General features: G+C 42.0%; 2 protein-coding genes across 2 annotated transcripts; one reads left to right on the top strand and one right to left on the bottom strand.

Annotated features, from left to right (window-relative positions):
* The first annotated feature begins 1,340 nt into the window (after positions 1-1,340).
* LOC112558991 (G-protein coupled receptor GRL101-like) lies at positions 1,341-6,378 on the top strand. The gene is made up of 3 exons (XM_025229781.1): positions 1,341-1,742; positions 3,054-4,668; positions 6,338-6,378. The coding sequence occupies exons 1-3, from the start codon at positions 1,545-1,547 to the stop codon at positions 6,376-6,378; spliced, it is 1,854 nt and encodes a 617-aa protein (XP_025085566.1). The 5' UTR covers positions 1,341-1,544.
* Positions 6,379-12,704: 6,326 nt separating this feature from the next.
* LOC112558990 (G-protein coupled receptor GRL101-like) lies at positions 12,705-18,114 on the bottom strand. The gene is made up of 4 exons (XM_025229780.1): positions 18,080-18,114; positions 17,340-17,712; positions 16,176-16,680; positions 12,705-14,669 (listed from the first exon to the last, which is right to left on the bottom strand). Exons 2-4 carry the CDS (start codon positions 17,690-17,692, stop codon positions 12,705-12,707), a joined length of 2,823 nt encoding a protein of 940 aa, XP_025085565.1. The 5' UTR covers positions 17,693-17,712; positions 18,080-18,114.
* Positions 18,115-19,011: the final 897 nt, after the last annotated feature.

The raw sequence follows: 19,011 nt of genomic DNA, 5'->3' as shown, positions 1-19,011 counted from the left end.
CATCTTTCTGTCTGTGAGTGATTTTGCATGTGTTGTTTGTAGGATACGTCCAAACACCAAGGTGGGATGGACAAACGCCTTATCCTCCATTCATGAGTGATTGGGTTAAGATACGTGTGCCACAGCAACACAAGGTCATGTTAAGTTTTTCTCACTTGGATCTTGCCGGTTCAATATATAACTGTCACCGCGATGTCGTACAGGTGTACAAAGAGACCCTCAGCCCATCACACAGGCTGTTGGAGGTGTGTTCAAACTACACGATACCTCCTCGTATTATTGAAGCCACGATGTTGTATGTTTACCTTGACAGCTGGGATCCAGATGCACATTCTGGTTTCAAACTCCTTTTCTCCTTCCACAATGTATCCGCTTTACCTGAGCGACTGGCAGACAACAGGTGGAACTGCTCCGTGCCTCACTGGTCCGACTTCCGACAACACTTCCCGTGTAACCTGGAGTCCGACTGCGTGGGCGGCGAGGACGAGGCTGACTGTCCGTACACCAGTGACGTGTGTGGTCAAGGCTTCGCGAGGATGGGACAAGGATGTGTCCTCTTTGTGAGGACACCCACACAGGTAGCCTGGCCTGAGGCAGACATGATGTGTGATTCTCGAGATATGGCGCTGATATCTGCCAGCACACCTGAGAAATGGGATGCCCTCTACAATTTACTTGCGTATCGTCCAAATGAAAACGTCCTCGTTGGCCTAAAAAGAAGCTACCAATCGGTAAACTACCTGTGAGTATTAAAGCTAAAACCTCATGAATTGTTGTTTATGATTTTACTCAATTCAAGCATGTTAAAATCATGCTAAACTTGCTAAAGAGAAAAATTAAGATGAAAGTTAATTGTTGCAATGTTCCGTGAAGTTATAGTTTGAAGCTGATTTTTTTTTTCTAAAGCCTCCGCAGTATTTGACAAGATTACACAAGGATTTCTGTAGACTCGCCTAAATTGATAAGACCGTTCTCCTATTTGAGAGTCACTCTGCATAATGTAACTGCATTATTGTTGACGGGTAGAGGAGCGCAGGAGAGGCGAGAATTGAGCCTTTTGTAAAGTACATTATTTTTTTTTAAGTGTATATTGTCAGTCAGACTAGACTGCATATACCTACTGTGTACAGTAACTATGTGTATCTTTGCCATGGTAGGACAATCCAATTACTTGAAAACTCGAGAAACTTCCTTCAAATCATTACTTAAACATGACTTTTTCCCGCTGTAGCTACAGACATGGACTCGTGTGGCGAAATGGAGTATTTGCTCACTTTCTTCCTGAATATTTCGTAGTCCATTCACACAGTGGCTGCTATTCTGCTGTACACTCAAAGACTTTAGTAATTTACAACAGATCTTGTTTAGGGGCAGACCAGACCTACTTTATTTGTGAACTCTCCTTACAAAAACCACAAACTCTCCCACAAATCAGCGAACCTCGAGCTACGTTGCAGTGGTCACCAGCCTTTGTGCGGTGTCCGTCACACCACGTGACGCACTCATTTTTCGCTCATGACGTCAGTAGCAGCTGTTGGACTGACATGCGTGACTCGCGTCGGTCTCAAGGTACGCCTCTCATGTCTGTGACACCTGACTTCTCGTGCACCCGAGGGTACCAGCGAGTTGCCTACACCCTTGTCTGTAATCATCGTTTCGACTGCAACGACGGCAGTGACGAGACTTTCTGTGAGTTTCTTCCTTGTCCACCCTCGTCTCCTTTCAAGTGTCTCAACAAACAGGTAGATCAAACCGAAATACCTAAACCAGGGGTGGGCAACATACGGCCCGCGGGCCGGATCCGGCCCGCGACGGGATTTTGACTGGCCCGCAGACTGTTTCTGGTCGTACATGATAATGTGGCCCGCGGCCACATTCTGCCGCAATCTCCCACTACATGTACTAATTACTTGCTTACTGCGTCGAATAATAGTGATTGTTAGTTATTTTGGTTCTTTGTTTTCAGTTAGAATTAGATTTAGAAGTCGGCAAGAAAGCAGTATGTTTGTTGTGCAGTGATGAAAGAGTACAACGTTAGCCGCCATGATGCGACGACACATGCAGGCTATGGCAGGACTATGGCAGGCTAAGGCAGGCTATGGCAGGACTTTATCAGCAGCGGAACGGCAAACAAGAGCAACAGAACTGGACAGAAAACTTGTAAAGCAGCAGAATGTATTCGTAAAAACCAAAGTAGCCCAGAAAGCTGCTACTCATGCCAGTTTGTGGTCGCATACAACATTGCCAAGCACAGCAAATCGTTCAGTGATGGTGAATTTGTCAAAAAGTTCATGCTCGATGTAGCCGATCAAGTCTTTCCACAACAAAGAAAGAAGTTTGAAGAAGTCAGTTTGTCAAGAAGAACTGTGGTTCGCCGCATTGAAGCAATTGGTGAAGACCTGACATCACAACTGAAAAGGCGTGTAACTTCATTTCAGCTGTTTTTCTTGGCATTGGATGAAAGCACTGACGTCGATGACACTGCACAGTTGCTCATCTTTATACGAGGCATTTCAGAAAACTTTGAAATCACAGAAGAATTGCTGTCAATGGAATCAATGAAAGACATTACTAACGGGGAAGATATTTTTAGATGTGTGGAAAATGCCATGCATCTGAACAAACACACAATTACCATGGCAGAAAATGGCCAGTAGTACTACGGATGGTTGTCCATCTTTGACAGGAAAGAAAGTTGGTCTACTGAAGAGACTGGGTGACCGTGTTGCAGAGGTCGATTGCACCAGGGAGCTTTACATTAAACACGATTTATTCCTTGCATATGTAGATAAATACGCGATTAAGGTATTGATCCAGTAATCTGGCCCGCCAAGGACTTCATTTCCCCATATCCGGCCCGCCGACTGGAGAAGTTGCCCACCCCTGACCTAAACGATGAGGGCTTTCAAAGCTTGTGTATATTTTTAAATATGTATTTTAACAATAGTGATGTCTTTATTAACAGTGAACTTTCATGTACATTAGAACTGCTTTATTGCAAGAAAAAGATGCTGCCGATTTATACACCATTAATGTAATGTTATTGTTTTCAGTGTGTTTCCGAGGAGGTTGTGTGCGATGATGTTATTCAATGTGTTGACGGCACGGATGAACTAGGCTGCCTAACCTTACAGCGAGAGATAAAAAAACTTCCAACGGCACGACCCCCAGCGATAATGGATCTCAGCCCTACAGGAGAGATCATGATGATTGCCTTGAACCACTCGTTGCCATTTGTGTGTCCTGAGAGTCACTTCCAATGCCCAGAGATCGTCTTTTACTGTCTCCCAGTATACTTGCGGTGTAACGGCGTTTACGACTGTCCTGGGAAAGAGGACGAGTTGGCGTGCGACACTTACACCTGTCCCGGCTACTACCGCTGTCGCGCCTCGCACGTCTGTGTGCACGCTGACCACATGTGTGACGGCTGGCCGCAGTGTCCGCAGGCAGACGACGAGCTGGTGTGTAACCTGACTTGTCCTCACACCTGTGTGTGTCACGGCTTGGCTTTCACCTGCACAGACTACTTCCCTGTGAGTCAACATCTCGACCTTCGCTTTCTGGACGCCCGCTCATCTGGCCTGACCTTGAGAGACGTGAGCAACAACACGATGCTGGTTCACCTCAGTCTAGCCAATTGTAACATCACTTCTCTACAGGCCGTCAACCTCATCAACCTGAGAAGTCTAGATCTCAGCGACAACCTCATCCAGGTAATTAACAGCCAATTTTTATGGAATTTCCATAAGCTTCAGAGCTTATCTCTCTCCGGAAACCCCTTAGTGTCTTTGTACCCAGTAGGCGAGGACGTCCCATTCATCTTTACATACATAACGAGCGTTGACTTTTCTCGTATAAAGATTCAGGAGTTAGACAACGTCTTTCCACAAAGGTTCCCTAACCTAACAACATTAAACATCTCCTACTGTGACATTCAGAGCGTTGTTGAAGACGCCTTCTATCTTCCCAAGCTTCACACGCTGGACTTGAGGGGATCCCCTGTGTCTTATTATCCTCAACAAGCATTTAGGAATTTGCCCAAACTGGAGTACCTGTATGCAGACAACTACAAAATCTGCTGTCCGGAGACTCTGCCCGTCCTGCAGCATGTGCAGGTGTGCGAGGCGCCGGCCGACGAAATCTCCTCCTGCGAGTCGCTCGTGGGCTCAGACGTGTACCGCGTGTTCCTGGCGATCTTCGCTACCCTGGCTCTCGCTGGAAACTCGGGTAGCTTCGTGTATCGCGTCTTTGTGAGTAAGAACACCAGGTCTCTGGGTTTCGACGTCTTCGTGACAAACCTCTGTGTTGCCGACTTTCTAATGGGTGTTTATCTGGCGATGATAGGTGTGGTTGACCGTTTGTTCTTGGGCTCCTACCTGTGGATCGAGGAGATGTGGAGGAAAAGCTCCCTGTGCAAACTGACAGGCTTCTTGTCGCTGTTGTCTTGCGAGGTCTCGCCTCTACTCATCTGCATGATCACACTTGACCGACTTTTGGTCATCAAATTTCCTCTCAGTAACTTTCGTTTTTCAAGGAAATCCGCTTCGCTTGCCTCGGGTGCAGTGTGGGCAGCGGGATTGTTTATTTCCATCATTCCTTTGCTGCCTATGATGTCACATTGGGAATTCTATACTCAGAACGGGTTCTGTGTACCGCTTCCCATCACACGTAAGGTTTTTGGCGGCAAGAGTTACGCGTTTAATCTTACAATTATTTTTAATTCTGTCCTCTCGTTGTTATTGCTATTGGCCAGATGCTTATCTTTTGTTCCGTTCGCGTTAACAGGTTGTCCACCTCTAATTGTACCAAGAAATCAAATGACATGACAATTGCTCGCAGATTGATCACCATAGCAGTTGCGGACTTCATCTGTTGGTTCCCCATCAGCTTGTTAGGATTCATGGCTTCCAGCGGTATTCCTATTGCCGTGGAAGCATATGTGCCTATAGTCGTCTGGGTTCTGCCGCTCAACTCTGTGCTTAACCCCTTTCTGTATACTTTTAACATCATGCTTGAGAAAAGACAAAAAAGTCGACAAACAGAGTTGAAGAGGTATTTAATTTCACAAATGAATATTTGTGACAACAAATGAATATTTGTGACAGTTATTATTGAATTTTCACTGTGGAGTAAAATTGTTAATATGAGGTTTCTGACAAGAAAGTCGGTTCTGACTAACCATGATGGTTTGCTAGAGCCTGTGACTGAGAGAAGTACAGAGCTGTCGGTACACGATGTACTATGAAAGGGAGACGCCATGCTTTTACTTGCATTTGGAAAAGCTTTCGAGGCTTTATACTGCATATTAAGTAATTTCTGTCGGTAATATATTGACATCTAATTCTCTCCCACCTGCTATTTTTGTTTGTCGTTTGAGTTAGATCATTTATAGGTTACTGTCATTTATATTATTTATAATGAAAGAAACTAAACTGAATGAGACTTACATGAAATGTAGATTTTTCATATTTCTTTTCTTTAAAATTTACGGGTTTTAGCTAGGTTATTTTGTTGATTTGTTTGTTTGTAGTTTGTTTGTTTTGTTTTGTTTGTTGTTGTAGGGTTTTTTGTTTGTTTGGGTTTGTTTTGTTTTTGTTTTTTTTTTTTTTTTGAGACCAAGATTTGTTTAATTGAAGTACAAAAAAAGATAATTTTTCAATGATGAATTACAGTGGAGGCCAGTTTTTAAACTAGGTTCAAAGATTTGCAGCAATCTAACAAAGGTTTTTTGTTATATTATATTTTTTCTTTGCAACGGATACTTTGGCTGTTTGCAAATTGTACGAAATATTGCGTGATGAAAATTTTAAAAATCCCCTCCCACCAAAAAATACACAGCAGTGAAAGTTGTTGGTATCTTACGGCAAACCTTTAGCTACATGTTAATGTTGCAACAAAAACAAAAGTAGAAAAAAAACACATGAAGGAAACTGTTCTTTCTAAATGCTAAACGAGTGACATGTCAACCTCATTGTCAATGTCATTGCTGCTGTTTGAGAAGAAAAGTCACAGACATACGTAGCACCGATGGATACACTGCGTCCACAAGTGCTCTTTCAATATTGTATACAATTCCTGTCGTTTTGCATTCTGTGTTTGATGTTTTTAAAAAGTGATAAGCATCAATCATGTATGTGACTGGGTCCGTCTTCTGTTTTATGAATTTGTCACTCCTTACTCCAATCAACACAGCTGTCAATAGTTGTGATGATAGACAATTGAATAGTCCACGTGCTCGTCTTTCTCTGCAAATCTTTGACGCTGACCATCCTCATTGTCTGCTCCCTGATTCATCTCTAGGTCCTCTATGTTTATCCTTTTTTACTTTTCTGCTTAGGTTTTTCTCCTTCCGTCACTCGTATTCTGTCCATGTCTTAAAGGCTGAGAGCATGCTCCTTTGTGAGCGTGAATGCGCGCTATGTAACTCACAAGGTGTGTTTGATGTATTAGTATTACTTTTGTTTTTTTGTTTGTTTGGGTTTTTATGGGTTTGTTTTTTGTTGTTTGTTTTGTTTGTTTGTTTGTTTTTTGTTTTGTTTTGTCGTTGTTGCTGTTTTTGGTTGTTGTTTTTTTTGTAGTCCTGGAGACTTGCTGCACTTAAGTTTTATGGCGTCTGGCAGTGTTCTCCAAGCTGACATAAGCTCCGTACATTAATATTAAACAATAAAAGACACTTTCCAGCTTGAACTGCCGCTAAGCAATGAGTGATTTGTCCCTCGTAAGCCTCATAATTGTAAGGACTTCTGACGAATAACTAGTTTAAAGTTATCATAGACGAACACTTTTATTTTTGTCTGCTCAACACATGTTATGTATAATTGTGTGTGGAGAGAGAGAGAGGAATAATCATCTCAATGCCAAGACGATTATCTTCCCTCTCTCTCTCTCTCTTTCTTGAGTGTGTGCGAGTGCGTGTGTGTGTGTGTTCTTGTTTGTATAAGCGCGGGCTCTTTATTACAGTCATGGTTTTGCCCATTCATGTGCTGTCACGGATGCTGGTCATAGTGCATCGCGAATGTGGTTTAGTGTATTACAAGGAGATGATGCGTGGTCGAAATGGCTTAGTGTGTATGTAAAGAAAATATCTTGTTAGCGAGCATCTTGTATATGGAAGGAAAACAACATACTGGACCGGAAGTTTGTGAAAACTGTAGAGCATTTGGACAAACGGGTTCTGATTTACTCAGGGAAAGATTGTGAATGTGATATCGTGAGGTACTGATTAAGACAGATTGCAAAGTCGGTCTTAACTTGAGCTAAGACTGCACTTAAGCTAAGACACGTTTCTTGGCCTAAGAAGCTGACAAAGCGCGTGTCATGGCGTCTTCACTCCTAGAGCAAGCATTTCTTTGTGAAAACTTGGCAGTTGTACCCCTGGTCTAACGTCTTGCTTAGCTGAGAGGAGTTGCTTACGCATGCGCAAACGCAATTTCCTGCCTAACAATGACAATGATCGTGTTGTTTACCGTTTTGTCCTCCGTCAGCAGTTGAGAAGAGACAGGATCTTCAGGGATCCATCAGACCCGTTTGAAATGTGAGACAATGTGGATTTATTTGGTCGTTTTCGCTGTCGTCGAGCTAATATAATGTAGCGATGTTTAATAATTATAATATTAAACTCTTTTATGTTAAACTCATCCACATATCAGTTGTTGTTGTTTTTTTTTTCTAGTCGTTTATCATGATGAAAGCGGCTGGAAAAGCCGTTGCTTCTCTCTGCTCACGTCTGACTATACGGTTATCTCTCAATCTCTTCAATTAATACGGGTATCTCTCTATCTCTTCTAATAATACGGGTATCGCTCTGTCGCTTCAGTTTGAACTATTCACTTCTTTTTCGTTTCTGCCATGTCACAGTTTCAAGATGGCCTGTTTTGCAAGGCAGCGACGATAAAACGCATTTTTCATTGTTTCGCGAGCAAAACCTCGGAAGATATTTGTACCGCTGACCTCGATCCATGTGCAGACTTCACCTAATTCTCACCTGAACAGGTCGGTAGGCGCGCTCATGCAAAATCGTCGAACAAGTGAGACATGTGTATTGCCGCGGTTCACGAATCAGGTCCTAACCTCGTATTATCGAAGTAACATTGAATATTATTTGAAAACTTAGCTCAAAGTATTGAAAAAAAATGCAGTGTCCGTGATATATCTGTTAATTTGTTTTATAGTGATAAATAAAAATGCAATATAGTTAGAATTGTTACATGTTCATGGACATGAAAAAAGTAAGAACATTAGTGTTGTTGTTAGCAGGAAGGGGAGTTTGGCGAGTTATTTGCTGAAGATGTAACCGGTCGACCTGTAAGATAAGAAACGAACAAGTTATAGAGCCCTCGTGTGAAAGGTATTTAGTGTGTGAAAAACTGCTTTAGCACCACCCTCCAGTCACGTGCGTGCGAAGTTAGAAGAGAAAAGTCGACGTGATCGTCCCTTCATCAGTGATTCAGACCTGAGTTGGTCATCTGTCCTGCCATATTCACCGATGAATCTCACGTGCAGTGTGCAGCGGTGTCCGGGGGGTGGCCCAGTCATCCTCGCATTTACGGCGTGTGACGAGGCCTGGCTACCCTGGGTCGTCTGCTTGTAAACAGCAAGAGGAAGGGGCTTGTAGTCTCTTCTCTTACATTGTGCTTAAACCGACATAGAAATAAGATGTGGAAAGAGCTTAAAGTATGTCTTACTGTGTAGATAGTGACTGTAAGAAATGTTTGCAAAACACGTCTTTATCTAGCTATTACTTAGATTTTGCATTGAAAAACCTGTATATAACTATATCTTTGAATTTTTCAAACCTGTCAATGCAAGTTTTACTTTTTACGATTTTGATTAAGTAATTGTATGACCTTTTTGATTGGTTAATGAGAGAAGTTGGTAGTAAAACACGCTTTAGTCAGCACTATGAGATTTCGTCTCGGAGTACGTGTACCTCTCTGGGCTGTAACACCTGTTCACACACCTGGCCGTCTGATACTCCCATATCCACTCCCCCTTACCACACCTCTACCCCATCACAGGACAAATTAACGGCCATTACGTGGAAGCAATATCAAATAAACTAGTCACCACCAAAAATGCTCAGGTGAACAGGAGCAAAAAGAAAAATTTCTTGTGGTAAATTTGGTGAAAAACATTGACAGTGAGGCAATATAAAAGTTGCTTGTAACTCGTGAGATACTTATATAGCTCATTATCGTGCAACAATGTTCACGATGATGTTTATGATGGCACGAGGCTTTTCCTTATACAGCGCTCGAAAGCTGCGAGAGGCAGCATCCAGTCCAGTATTAACATAAGTGATGTCCGTGATACAGGCTGAGGTCTGAGACAACACTAGCGCGGGGACAAGATTTACAATACAATAAAATATAAGCACTACATACGGCAGTGTGCTTATCGCCGTCATCACACGGTGTGAGCAGATGTGTATTAGAGAGATGTCATTGGGTAATTAAATGTGAAAGGAGTGGGAAACATGAAATACACATTTTAAGGTTGTGTTTATAACGGGTATATGGCGTTATCGGTTGTTTCTTTACAACAGACTGTCTTATTATTTTTGGGTTTTTTAAAAATCATCTGTTATTCCTTGTTGTCTGTAAAGGATACAATGTGCGTAAATCAACTTCCTACTCACTTTCTTTCTTCCTCTAGACTTGCATATGCTGAAGTATCTATCAATTTGTGTATGTTAATTTTAGGTTGATGTAGATTTGTATATTTTATCTTTAAGTCCATGTAAATTCTATGTTGTTTTTTTTAGTTGATGTAGATTTGTACATTAGTATTTGGTTGATGTAGATTTGTACATTAGTTTTAAGTTGATGTAGATTTGTATATTTTAGCTTTAAGTTGATGTAAATTCTGTGTCATTTTTTAGTTGATTTAGTGTCGCATATTTAGTTTTAGGTTGACATAGATTTATATATAAGTTATTTTCAGGTTGATGTAGATTTTAATATTTGTTTTAGGTTGATGTAGATTTGTATTTGTTAGTTTTAAGTTGATTTAAATTCTATATGTTATTTTTTAGTTAGTGTAGATTTGTTTGTGTTCGTTTAGGTTGACGTAGAGGTGTATATGTTAGTTTTAGGTTAATGAAGATTTGTATACGTTAGTGTTAGGTTAATGAAGATTTGTATATGCTAGTTTTAGGTTGATGTAGATTAAAATATGTTAGTTTTCACTTGCTGTAGAGTTTGAATTGTTAGATTTTTTAATTGCTGTAGATTTTAATCATGAAGTTGACTAAATACACGTGGATCAACACTTAACAATAAACTGTAAATTTTAGCATTAAACTGTAAAGCTTTGCGATTAAAGAACTGCCCATTACATGCTCACGAAGACAGTGTGGACGCCAGCGGATGTGAAGTCACACGCTTTTCGCGCACGGGAGCGAGATTTTTCAGGATTTGCTATCAGTTCAAATCGCCAACTTTGAAAGTAGATAACAAATATTTTTTGTCTTTTATTAATAATACAGTTTAAATATTTCTGTTTTATAATATTGTCCTATATTTTTATAATTTAAGCGATAACCATAACTGATTTTATTTTATTATTTAATTTTACTAGTTATGTTGGTTCACCATATAGTTATTATTTTATTAATTACAGTGGTTCAGAAATGAAATGCTGAGCAGTTTTGTTTTGTTTTTACTTTGATTTGGATTTCTCCCAAGTCATTGTCAGTTCTAGCATTTCTTCGTATGAAGAATTATCCAAACAATATACAAGAATTGGTTTCAATCTGAGACATTGTTAGGCTGTCGTAGTGATCACAGGAACTATTGATGCATAAAACAAAGGGAGGCTAGTGAGTGTGACTTGGCAATGCAGTTACTGCCCGTGCATTCGCGTTCCCGTCAGTCACTTTCTCACGACGGGTACGTCTACAGAGACGCAGTTCCCGTTGGCGGATCTCAAACTAAATATGACAGTTCAGCCAATCGCCAGAGTTTATTTTATCTCAGTTAGTAGAGTCAGACACTAACTGCCCCAGTCCCATAGCAACTGCAGAACGCAGTTTTACTGCCGAATAAGAACATAGCTCAGAAGTTGCATTATACACGCGCTTGACTGCCTCGTTATGCATGTGTTTACAGACATGGTTCATCTGCTAAAAACTGGATGAAGTAAAAGAAGAAGGTATTTGTTTTGTTTTGTTTTATTTGTGTTTTTGTTATTGTTGTTGTTGTTGTTTTTAAGCACATTGACTTGCGATTCTTGAACAATATTCTGAATATTACATCATTTTTGTGATCGAAATTGCAGAATGAGTCCTTTTTCAGTGAATTTTTCATTCTTGTTTAGTGTTGTTTTGTTCTTTTAACACTGAAAGCAACATGTTTGTGATGTTACCAGTGTGTGTGTGCACACTTTGTTTTCATAATGTAAGCGTGGAAATTGCCCCCTCCCCCACAAACATTTTCCTGCGCCACTGCAAAGCTCACAACCACCCACCACCCACTCACATGCCACTACTCCTTCCCCCTATCCCTGTTTGCCCACACACACGCCAGAAAATATATTAGTCACCTGCACACATTACAAAACTTTATAGTCACAAAAACATAAATCATAACATATAACATGTACAGTGATCCATCATCCTCGTGGGTCTGATTGATCATTGGTACCTGTATTCAGGCTGACACTTTGCAGGAATGATTAAAATGTGGTATGTAAGTTCAACTGGCAGTAGGCAAACCTCATCAAAGTCTACCTGTACTTGCACTCGTCAATGAAACTTTGTATGTGATTCTGTAAAAAATAGATTTGCTAATAAAAACGTCCTAAGAGGCACAAAACACTGGAATACTGTTTAAGCATCTGAGCATAAATTTTATATATATATATGAAAGCACAGTTACATAGTGTAGGATCGTTTTGCACAATAAGTTATGAAATCAGTCATTAATGTACATTATGTTTATGGATGGACTACATCACTGTATACTTATTTAATTTATTTTTATTGTTTTGCTTTACAATAATACAAAATACACAGATATATATATATATAAACACATACACTGTAACTTATAAAACAACTACTTTCACTTACAATGCTCAAGGTGTATTTACACTGGCAATCATAAAAATTCATGTTGCAAGCAATTTCCTTTTTGTTAAAACCGAAAATGTCCACTAACGCGATTTACGTTTATCTGCATCTCTAAGAGCCTTTTATGTAAATATTGTCTAGATAAACTGACACAAGGATCGTAAATCTTTACGAACAGTTTTAAGATAAATAATGAGCACTCAGCATACTGATGTAGCCAACTTCTTGCTTTAAATGTTATTGTGTAACAGTTGGTTGAAATTCTGGTAATAAAGTCACTACTGAGTTTAAGCTTACAAAGAAGTGCGATTGAAATAGCGGTCTGCAAATACAAAAATCTGATCGTCCTGAGCCGCTCCAACATTTCCACTGTCCTACAAAAAAATATCAATGTTGTCTGCATCCACAGTAATTTTAAACAAGTCGGCAGGAGACGAATAGGCCTTTGTTCTGCAGAATTCAGCCAGGTGAAATCCTGTCAGCTCCCGCTATGCCAAAATAAAAGGAGAACAAAATGTCAAGCAAAATAAAAGTTTCTTATTGATAATCAATTCCACTTGAGTTTTGAACATTTCTTGCGACATGTTTTTCTGCCTAAATCTTTTTGCCTACTTTCTAAACTGAAGCCATTTCCTCAGTTCTTCTTCTCTCTTTTTCTCCATATGTTCTGAAATAAAACTGTAAGAATACAAGAGGGGTTGAGAACAGAAGGTAGAGGCAAGACAAAAATAATCAGGTTGACTCCAACATTACTGGAAAGAAAAGGTAAAAGTCCAAACAAGTTTATACACCAACAAGTAGCATCCACTGCATCAAGGAGGTTAACTCTCCTCGCGATGATCAGTTCTCTCGACTTTGGTCTAGTGTCTGAAAACAGCAAGTTTGTGGAGAAAACTCTCCAGAATATGAAAACATTGCCGAAAACGATTAAGAGGACAAGAAGAAGATTAAAAACAAATACGACTTTAAGAGCAACGATTTCCTTCCAGTTGTCTAACCTATCTGTAGGTAGCGGGATGCAGAGTCCACTCTGACTGTACATGGTGTCGGATGACGGGGCTTGTAACACAGATAAACTAGCAACACACAGTCCTGCCACCCAGCTCATTGTACACACCATCCAGCCCGCACTCCGGCGAAATCGAGCAGAACTGACCGGAAACACAATAGCGAGTAAACGATCTAGAGTAATGAGGCAGACAATAAAAGCTGAGGCTTGTCTGGAAAGAACAGCCAGGAACCCGGCCAACCTGCAGGCAGCGCCATTTCTCCAAGCCACGTCCATCCACAGGTAGTGGCCGAGGAAGGCCTGGTCAGCAACACTAATTATCGTCAAGTACACCCCCATCATAAGATCAGCCACACACAGATGTATTAGCAGCATGTTAAAGCACACAGCCATGTCTACTTTCCTTATGTAGGTGTGGTGCAGCAAGATGAGTGTGTTTCCAGTCACAGCAACAATGGTGTAGACGGACACACTCGCTCGAAGCACAGTCGAGCCCAGAAGAGAATCGCAGGAGGAAATTCTGTCTGGTGGCGACACACACTGATTGAGGTCAAAGTTTTCAGGAAGGTTGGCTGGACAGCACATCCTGTAAGTGTCGGCATACACAGCATGAAGCTTGCTCAAAGGTCTGAACACACGTGATGAGAATGATGACAGGGGACATCCTCTCAGGTCAAGTGTTTGTAACTGTGTCAGCAGCAACAGACTGTCGTCTGTAACACGCTCTACTTGCGCGTTTGTCAAGTTTAAATGTCTGATGTTAGGAAAAGTCTTGGAGATGGAGTCGTTCAGCTCAGGTATCTTCACGCCGGAAAGGTCAAGAGCATGAAGAGTTGAGTACACAGTGGGTGTGGGTCCTGTAGGAAGCAGGGACGTGAGAGGGTTGTCCGCGAGGGACAAGGTCTCCAGTCTGGGCAGCTTATCCAGTAAGTCACTGCTGATGGAGTGAAGAAGGTTGTCGCTCAGATCCAGTGAGCGCAGGTTGGGGAACCCCACGCTCGGCGCATGCGTGAGGCCACACTGGGCCAGACTGAGGTGGATCAGCATCGTGTTGTCGCTCAAGTCACTAAAGGTCATGGCCGAGCCACGGGCGTCGAGAAACTTCAGGTCGAGATACTGGTGGGCGGGGAAGCTGTCTGTGCAGGTGAAGGCCAGGCCGTGACACACACAGGTGTCAGGACAAGTCAGGTTACACAACAGCTCGTCGTCTGCCTGCTGACACTGCGGCCAGGTGTCACATAGGTGGTCAGCGTGCACACACACGCGCGAGCCGCGACATCGGTAGTAGCCGGGACAGGTGTAGGTCTCGCAGTCAGCTTCGTCCCCTTTCCCGGGACAGTCGAATACACCGTTGCAACGGACATACACAGGGACACAGTACCCATTAGGACACTGGAAATGAGTCTCTGGACAGGAAGACGTTTTGTTTAACCGTTTGACCTTAAACAAGCCTTTGTTATTTATCTCCACCAGTCCAGGAGGTGCGGAGGTCTGGACAATCTTTTTTATCGGATAAAAGGAACAAAACTTTTCATCTGTTTGGTCGTAACACTGGGGATGATGGTCACATTTCTGGCTCTGCAATATACACTGACACAGAGAGGATGTATGTGAGTACCCTGTACCCAACTGTAATACTGAGAAGTGATCTTTTTAATGGTTTGCTAAGTTTCTAGCCCGCACGCGTTAAGTGGGTTAAGATTATTATGAGTAATTATACCTCTTGGTCCTTTTCCGAGGTACACGGTTTTTCCGGACTTAATTGAATAACATTTTCTAAACCTTAAAGCTGTTCTAAAGAAACACAGTTTTAAACAAATTTTTAAATCACTCCTATGACATTTACGTGCGCTGCTCAAGCTCGCATGCCTTAAATGTGCTAATGGGAACGTAACTCTAGTACAGTGGTTCTCAAAGTTTTTCGGACCGCGGACCACTTTACTTAAGTAAAAGCTATGGCGGACCACCAAGGCTTTAAAATCAGTCTGTACTATGAATTTCAAATTTAAATTGCCGCATTTGTTTCATTTTAATTCAAAACTAAATGTCCTTTTGTAAAAGTAGTATAGTAATAAATTGACATAAAACTACGTATACCTCGTTCTTTGTAATTAAAATGTTAATACGTGGAATGCATCACTTTAAACATCACTTTGCTGACATATGACGACTGCCAGCAGCGGACCACCTGACTTATGCCCGCGGACCACTAGTGGTCCGCGGACCACACTTTGGGAACCACTGCTCTAGTATATGCAACTGAAGCTTTAAAAAAAATTAATTTTCTAACATAGTGTTTCATAAAACTATTTACCTAAATACAGTGTTCCCTCGCTACTTCGCGGTTCATCTATCGCGGATTCACTACTTCGCGGTTTGAGTGAAGTATCGATGATACTTCCGCGCTGGTAATTATCGTTCTACAAAATACCAGAGATATTTCAACAGGAAAAAGACGACAAATTTAGCTATATTAGAATTTCTATTAAAATATCATGGTAGTTTTGTAGATAGTCAGACGAAAGAAATAATTGTATAACAGAAATCCATTGCTATGCGTAAGCGACGAGCCACGATTGGTATCTCCCATCTCGCAGCCAGTTCGCATCAGTTGTTTGGGTTTCTTTGTGTTGAACTCGGTTGAACTTCGTTTCAATTTTTCATCCCTGCAATGCCTCCGAAAAGAATTCCTTCTGTATTAATACCATGATTAATACATTACTTTACACTAACATGATATTGTTTTACATGTATATATTATTATTGCATGTATGTCCCTAATTCGCGAAAGTTCGTTAAACGAGGGGACACTGTAGATTCAAAATCTCAAAGTATTTAAATAATGAATGTTTGCGCATCTGGTCCCTGACCTGGTTTTAGACAAAGAGATAACTTTATTACCCATGAGGTCATGGGGCAATGTTTCGATATCTAAACTCTTTTGCAATGGCCGCGGCCTTAAGTAACACAACAAAAACAAATTGTGGACCACATAAATAGGCTTCTAGTTATTTTTCTGCTGAATCTCGCTCAACACAGTTAATATTTTATACAAAAACAGATACCGACGAGGGCAAAAGTACGAATCTTGATTACCTGACCATTATCACAGTGGAAGTCGTCAACATTACAGGCTGGAAACTGGCAAAAGTCCTCGTCACTGCGGTCGGAGCAGTCGGCGCGGTGGTCACACACCAAGGTGTAGGGCACGCGTTCGGCGCCGCTGTCGCACGTGAAGGCCGGGGGGACCGGTACGACCGGCGCGCTGCAGGACCACGAGGTGTCGTACCGCTCCTCCCAACAGTCGCTTCTAACGTCACACGCCAGGAACGTGTGTGTCACGTGCTGTGATGGGCAGGTCACGTGATTTTTCGTCCAGATGTCTGACGCTGGCCGAGGCATTTCTACTTTTTGAAAAGAAGAATCCGATGCTATCTCACATGGGAACTTATCGATAATGTGTCTGTAGCAATGGGTCATGGCAATATAGTTGTTATCTTGAAATGAATAATAGCTACACGATTCCTTTCGATTGCTATAGATTGGTAAAGGTATCCAGTAGGTAACAGCGCCGTCTGCCGATACCACCGTCTCCTGATACCTGTCACGAAGGAAAAAAGATGACTGATAAATCTGTGTACAATATACTATTTACCAAATTCTTGGTGGATACCCCTTTCCGTTGTCGAGATTCAAACATCAACACTGACTTTAGAGGCTCATAGACATCGCGAAAATTAAACATGGTGCTGTCAATTCCAGTACAATTCACGAAAACTGTGCGGAGACTGTTGACACCGTGAGGTACCTGAGCACTGTTGGTGATTGTCAGCTTAAGTGGGCTGTAAACACTGATCATAGTGTTAATGGTTGCCGACTGGAAGTGGTAATGCATTACATCAGAAAATGACGCAATAAACTGTTGATGACGTGTGCGTGGTGGTATTATGCCATATGACGTCATTGTATGTTTATTTAGGATGGTTACAGTCCACCTGTTACATGTACACGGGGAAACATACAACACCAACTCTCTTAAATATCTTCGAAACCAGAGCCAATAAAAAGCGTCATTGTGATGTTCGTGCTCAGCATACAAAGATACAACACATTAGGACTTTTTAAGTCAGTAATAATTTTGGTATTAATTAGTTATTATTAATCAGTTTTTGAGCAGAAGGTATTGGCTAAAAAAAGAACTAGAGAACCTTTTACACAAAAAGTACTTAGTAAACCTATGATCAGCAAAATATCACTTACATGTAAAGACCATAGGGTACATATCGATACCCAAGGTAGACAGTGTCATTTGGACGAAAATTTAAAATAGTTCTAAATGCTCTCCACTCCGGTGGCGTGTTCAAGCTCGCTAGCAGCATGCCACGTGACAAGCAAGTGTTTTGCGCTTCAACCCAAGTCACCGATCGTGGCACGGAGATGTACTGCATACAGCTGATGCCTGTCCACAGCAAGCCCTGACCACACACGTCACTGGTGTACGGACACTCAGCCTCGTCCTCGCCGCCCACGCACTCAGTCACCAGGTTACACGGGAAGTGCTGGCGGTAGTCGGACCAGTGCTGCACGGAGCAGTTCCATCTCCCGTCTGGCATCTGTTTTATTAGAGAGTCTTCTGGGTGAAAGGAAAACAAAAGCCTGAATCCAGAAAATGGCGCAAACATTTTCCAAGAAATATGTAGGTACATCACGTCAGCAATATGCAGGCTAGGCGGACGCGTCGGGCTGGTATTACAGATGCTGAAAATATCTTTGCTGGAGTTTCCACCAATAAATAATTCAACAGCGCCGTACGAACAATGTAAGCCGTCATGTATAAAGCTGACCATCACCTGCTGACTTTTGGGAACTCGTATTTCAGTCCAGCTGCCCGCAACTTTTCTTGATGTAGGTACTAAGACAAAACCTTGCGAGCGAACGCACACACACACGCGCGCACACACACACACACACACAAAATAATATTCATTCCAATGTCATACCTCCATAACACCACACACTAATGACACATATTATAGTGTCGTGAAAGAGTGGGGGTAGGGCTGTAGTGTGGGCTTGCACATCTGTTTTACTCTAGAAATGACGTAATTTCTAGAGAGAGAAATTACGTCATTTACGCGGGTGCGGGTGGGAGCGTAGGCTCGTGGTGGCTGTGAGGCGTGATTGGTTGTGGTGTGTCAGGTGGCAGGACTGAAAAACGGAACGTTGTTGGGAGAAAGATCTAGACGGCAAGCGGAGCTTTTGCGCTGAAACTTCTAGGGAGAAGACATCAGTGATTTTCACATCTCAAGTCTTCTCTTGCACTTGTCCTTCCTTCAAGCTTCAGGCAAACGAACCACAGAGAACAAAGGACATCACCCTAGGAAGTGAATTAAGCCACACAGTCGTACCTGTGCGTACGGAAGAGCAACTCCGTCCGACCTGATAACAACGTAACGGACAAGTTGTTCTGGGCAACGGGATCGGTACTGCGCAGGTTCCATGCGAAGATCGTCAGGCGTCATGGCGACCGTTCGAGGTGCACCTTCTTCGTACTCCTCACGTCGCGTACCGGTCAACAGGAGACCGAAGTCTCTGTACAATATTTCTTCAGCGGCGCAACGAGAGAATTCTCCATAGGACGCTAGCCAGTGGGCAGACACGTGACCGTCGTATGTGTGTCCTGCAGGGACTAAGACCCTACACAGCAAAAGCTTGAACACAGCTAAGTGGCGTGTACATGAGAACAGTACGAGAGGAGTGTTTGTGCAGTATTGTGTGTATGACAGATAAGGTTAGATCTAGCTCTCTAGTTATCTGGACACATTAGACGCAGGGGAGACAATTAGTAAAACGGGACGGTCTAGACAACGATCAATTGTTCATACTTTGTAACCGTGACATTTTCTGGTTTGTATGAACTTCTGGTAAATTA

This window comes from Pomacea canaliculata, linkage group LG3 (assembly GCF_003073045.1).
Source record: "Pomacea canaliculata isolate SZHN2017 linkage group LG3, ASM307304v1, whole genome shotgun sequence".
In the NCBI taxonomy this organism is placed as follows: Eukaryota; Metazoa; Mollusca; class Gastropoda; order Architaenioglossa; family Ampullariidae; genus Pomacea; species Pomacea canaliculata.
This window is presented reverse-complemented; position numbering and strand designations above follow the sequence as displayed.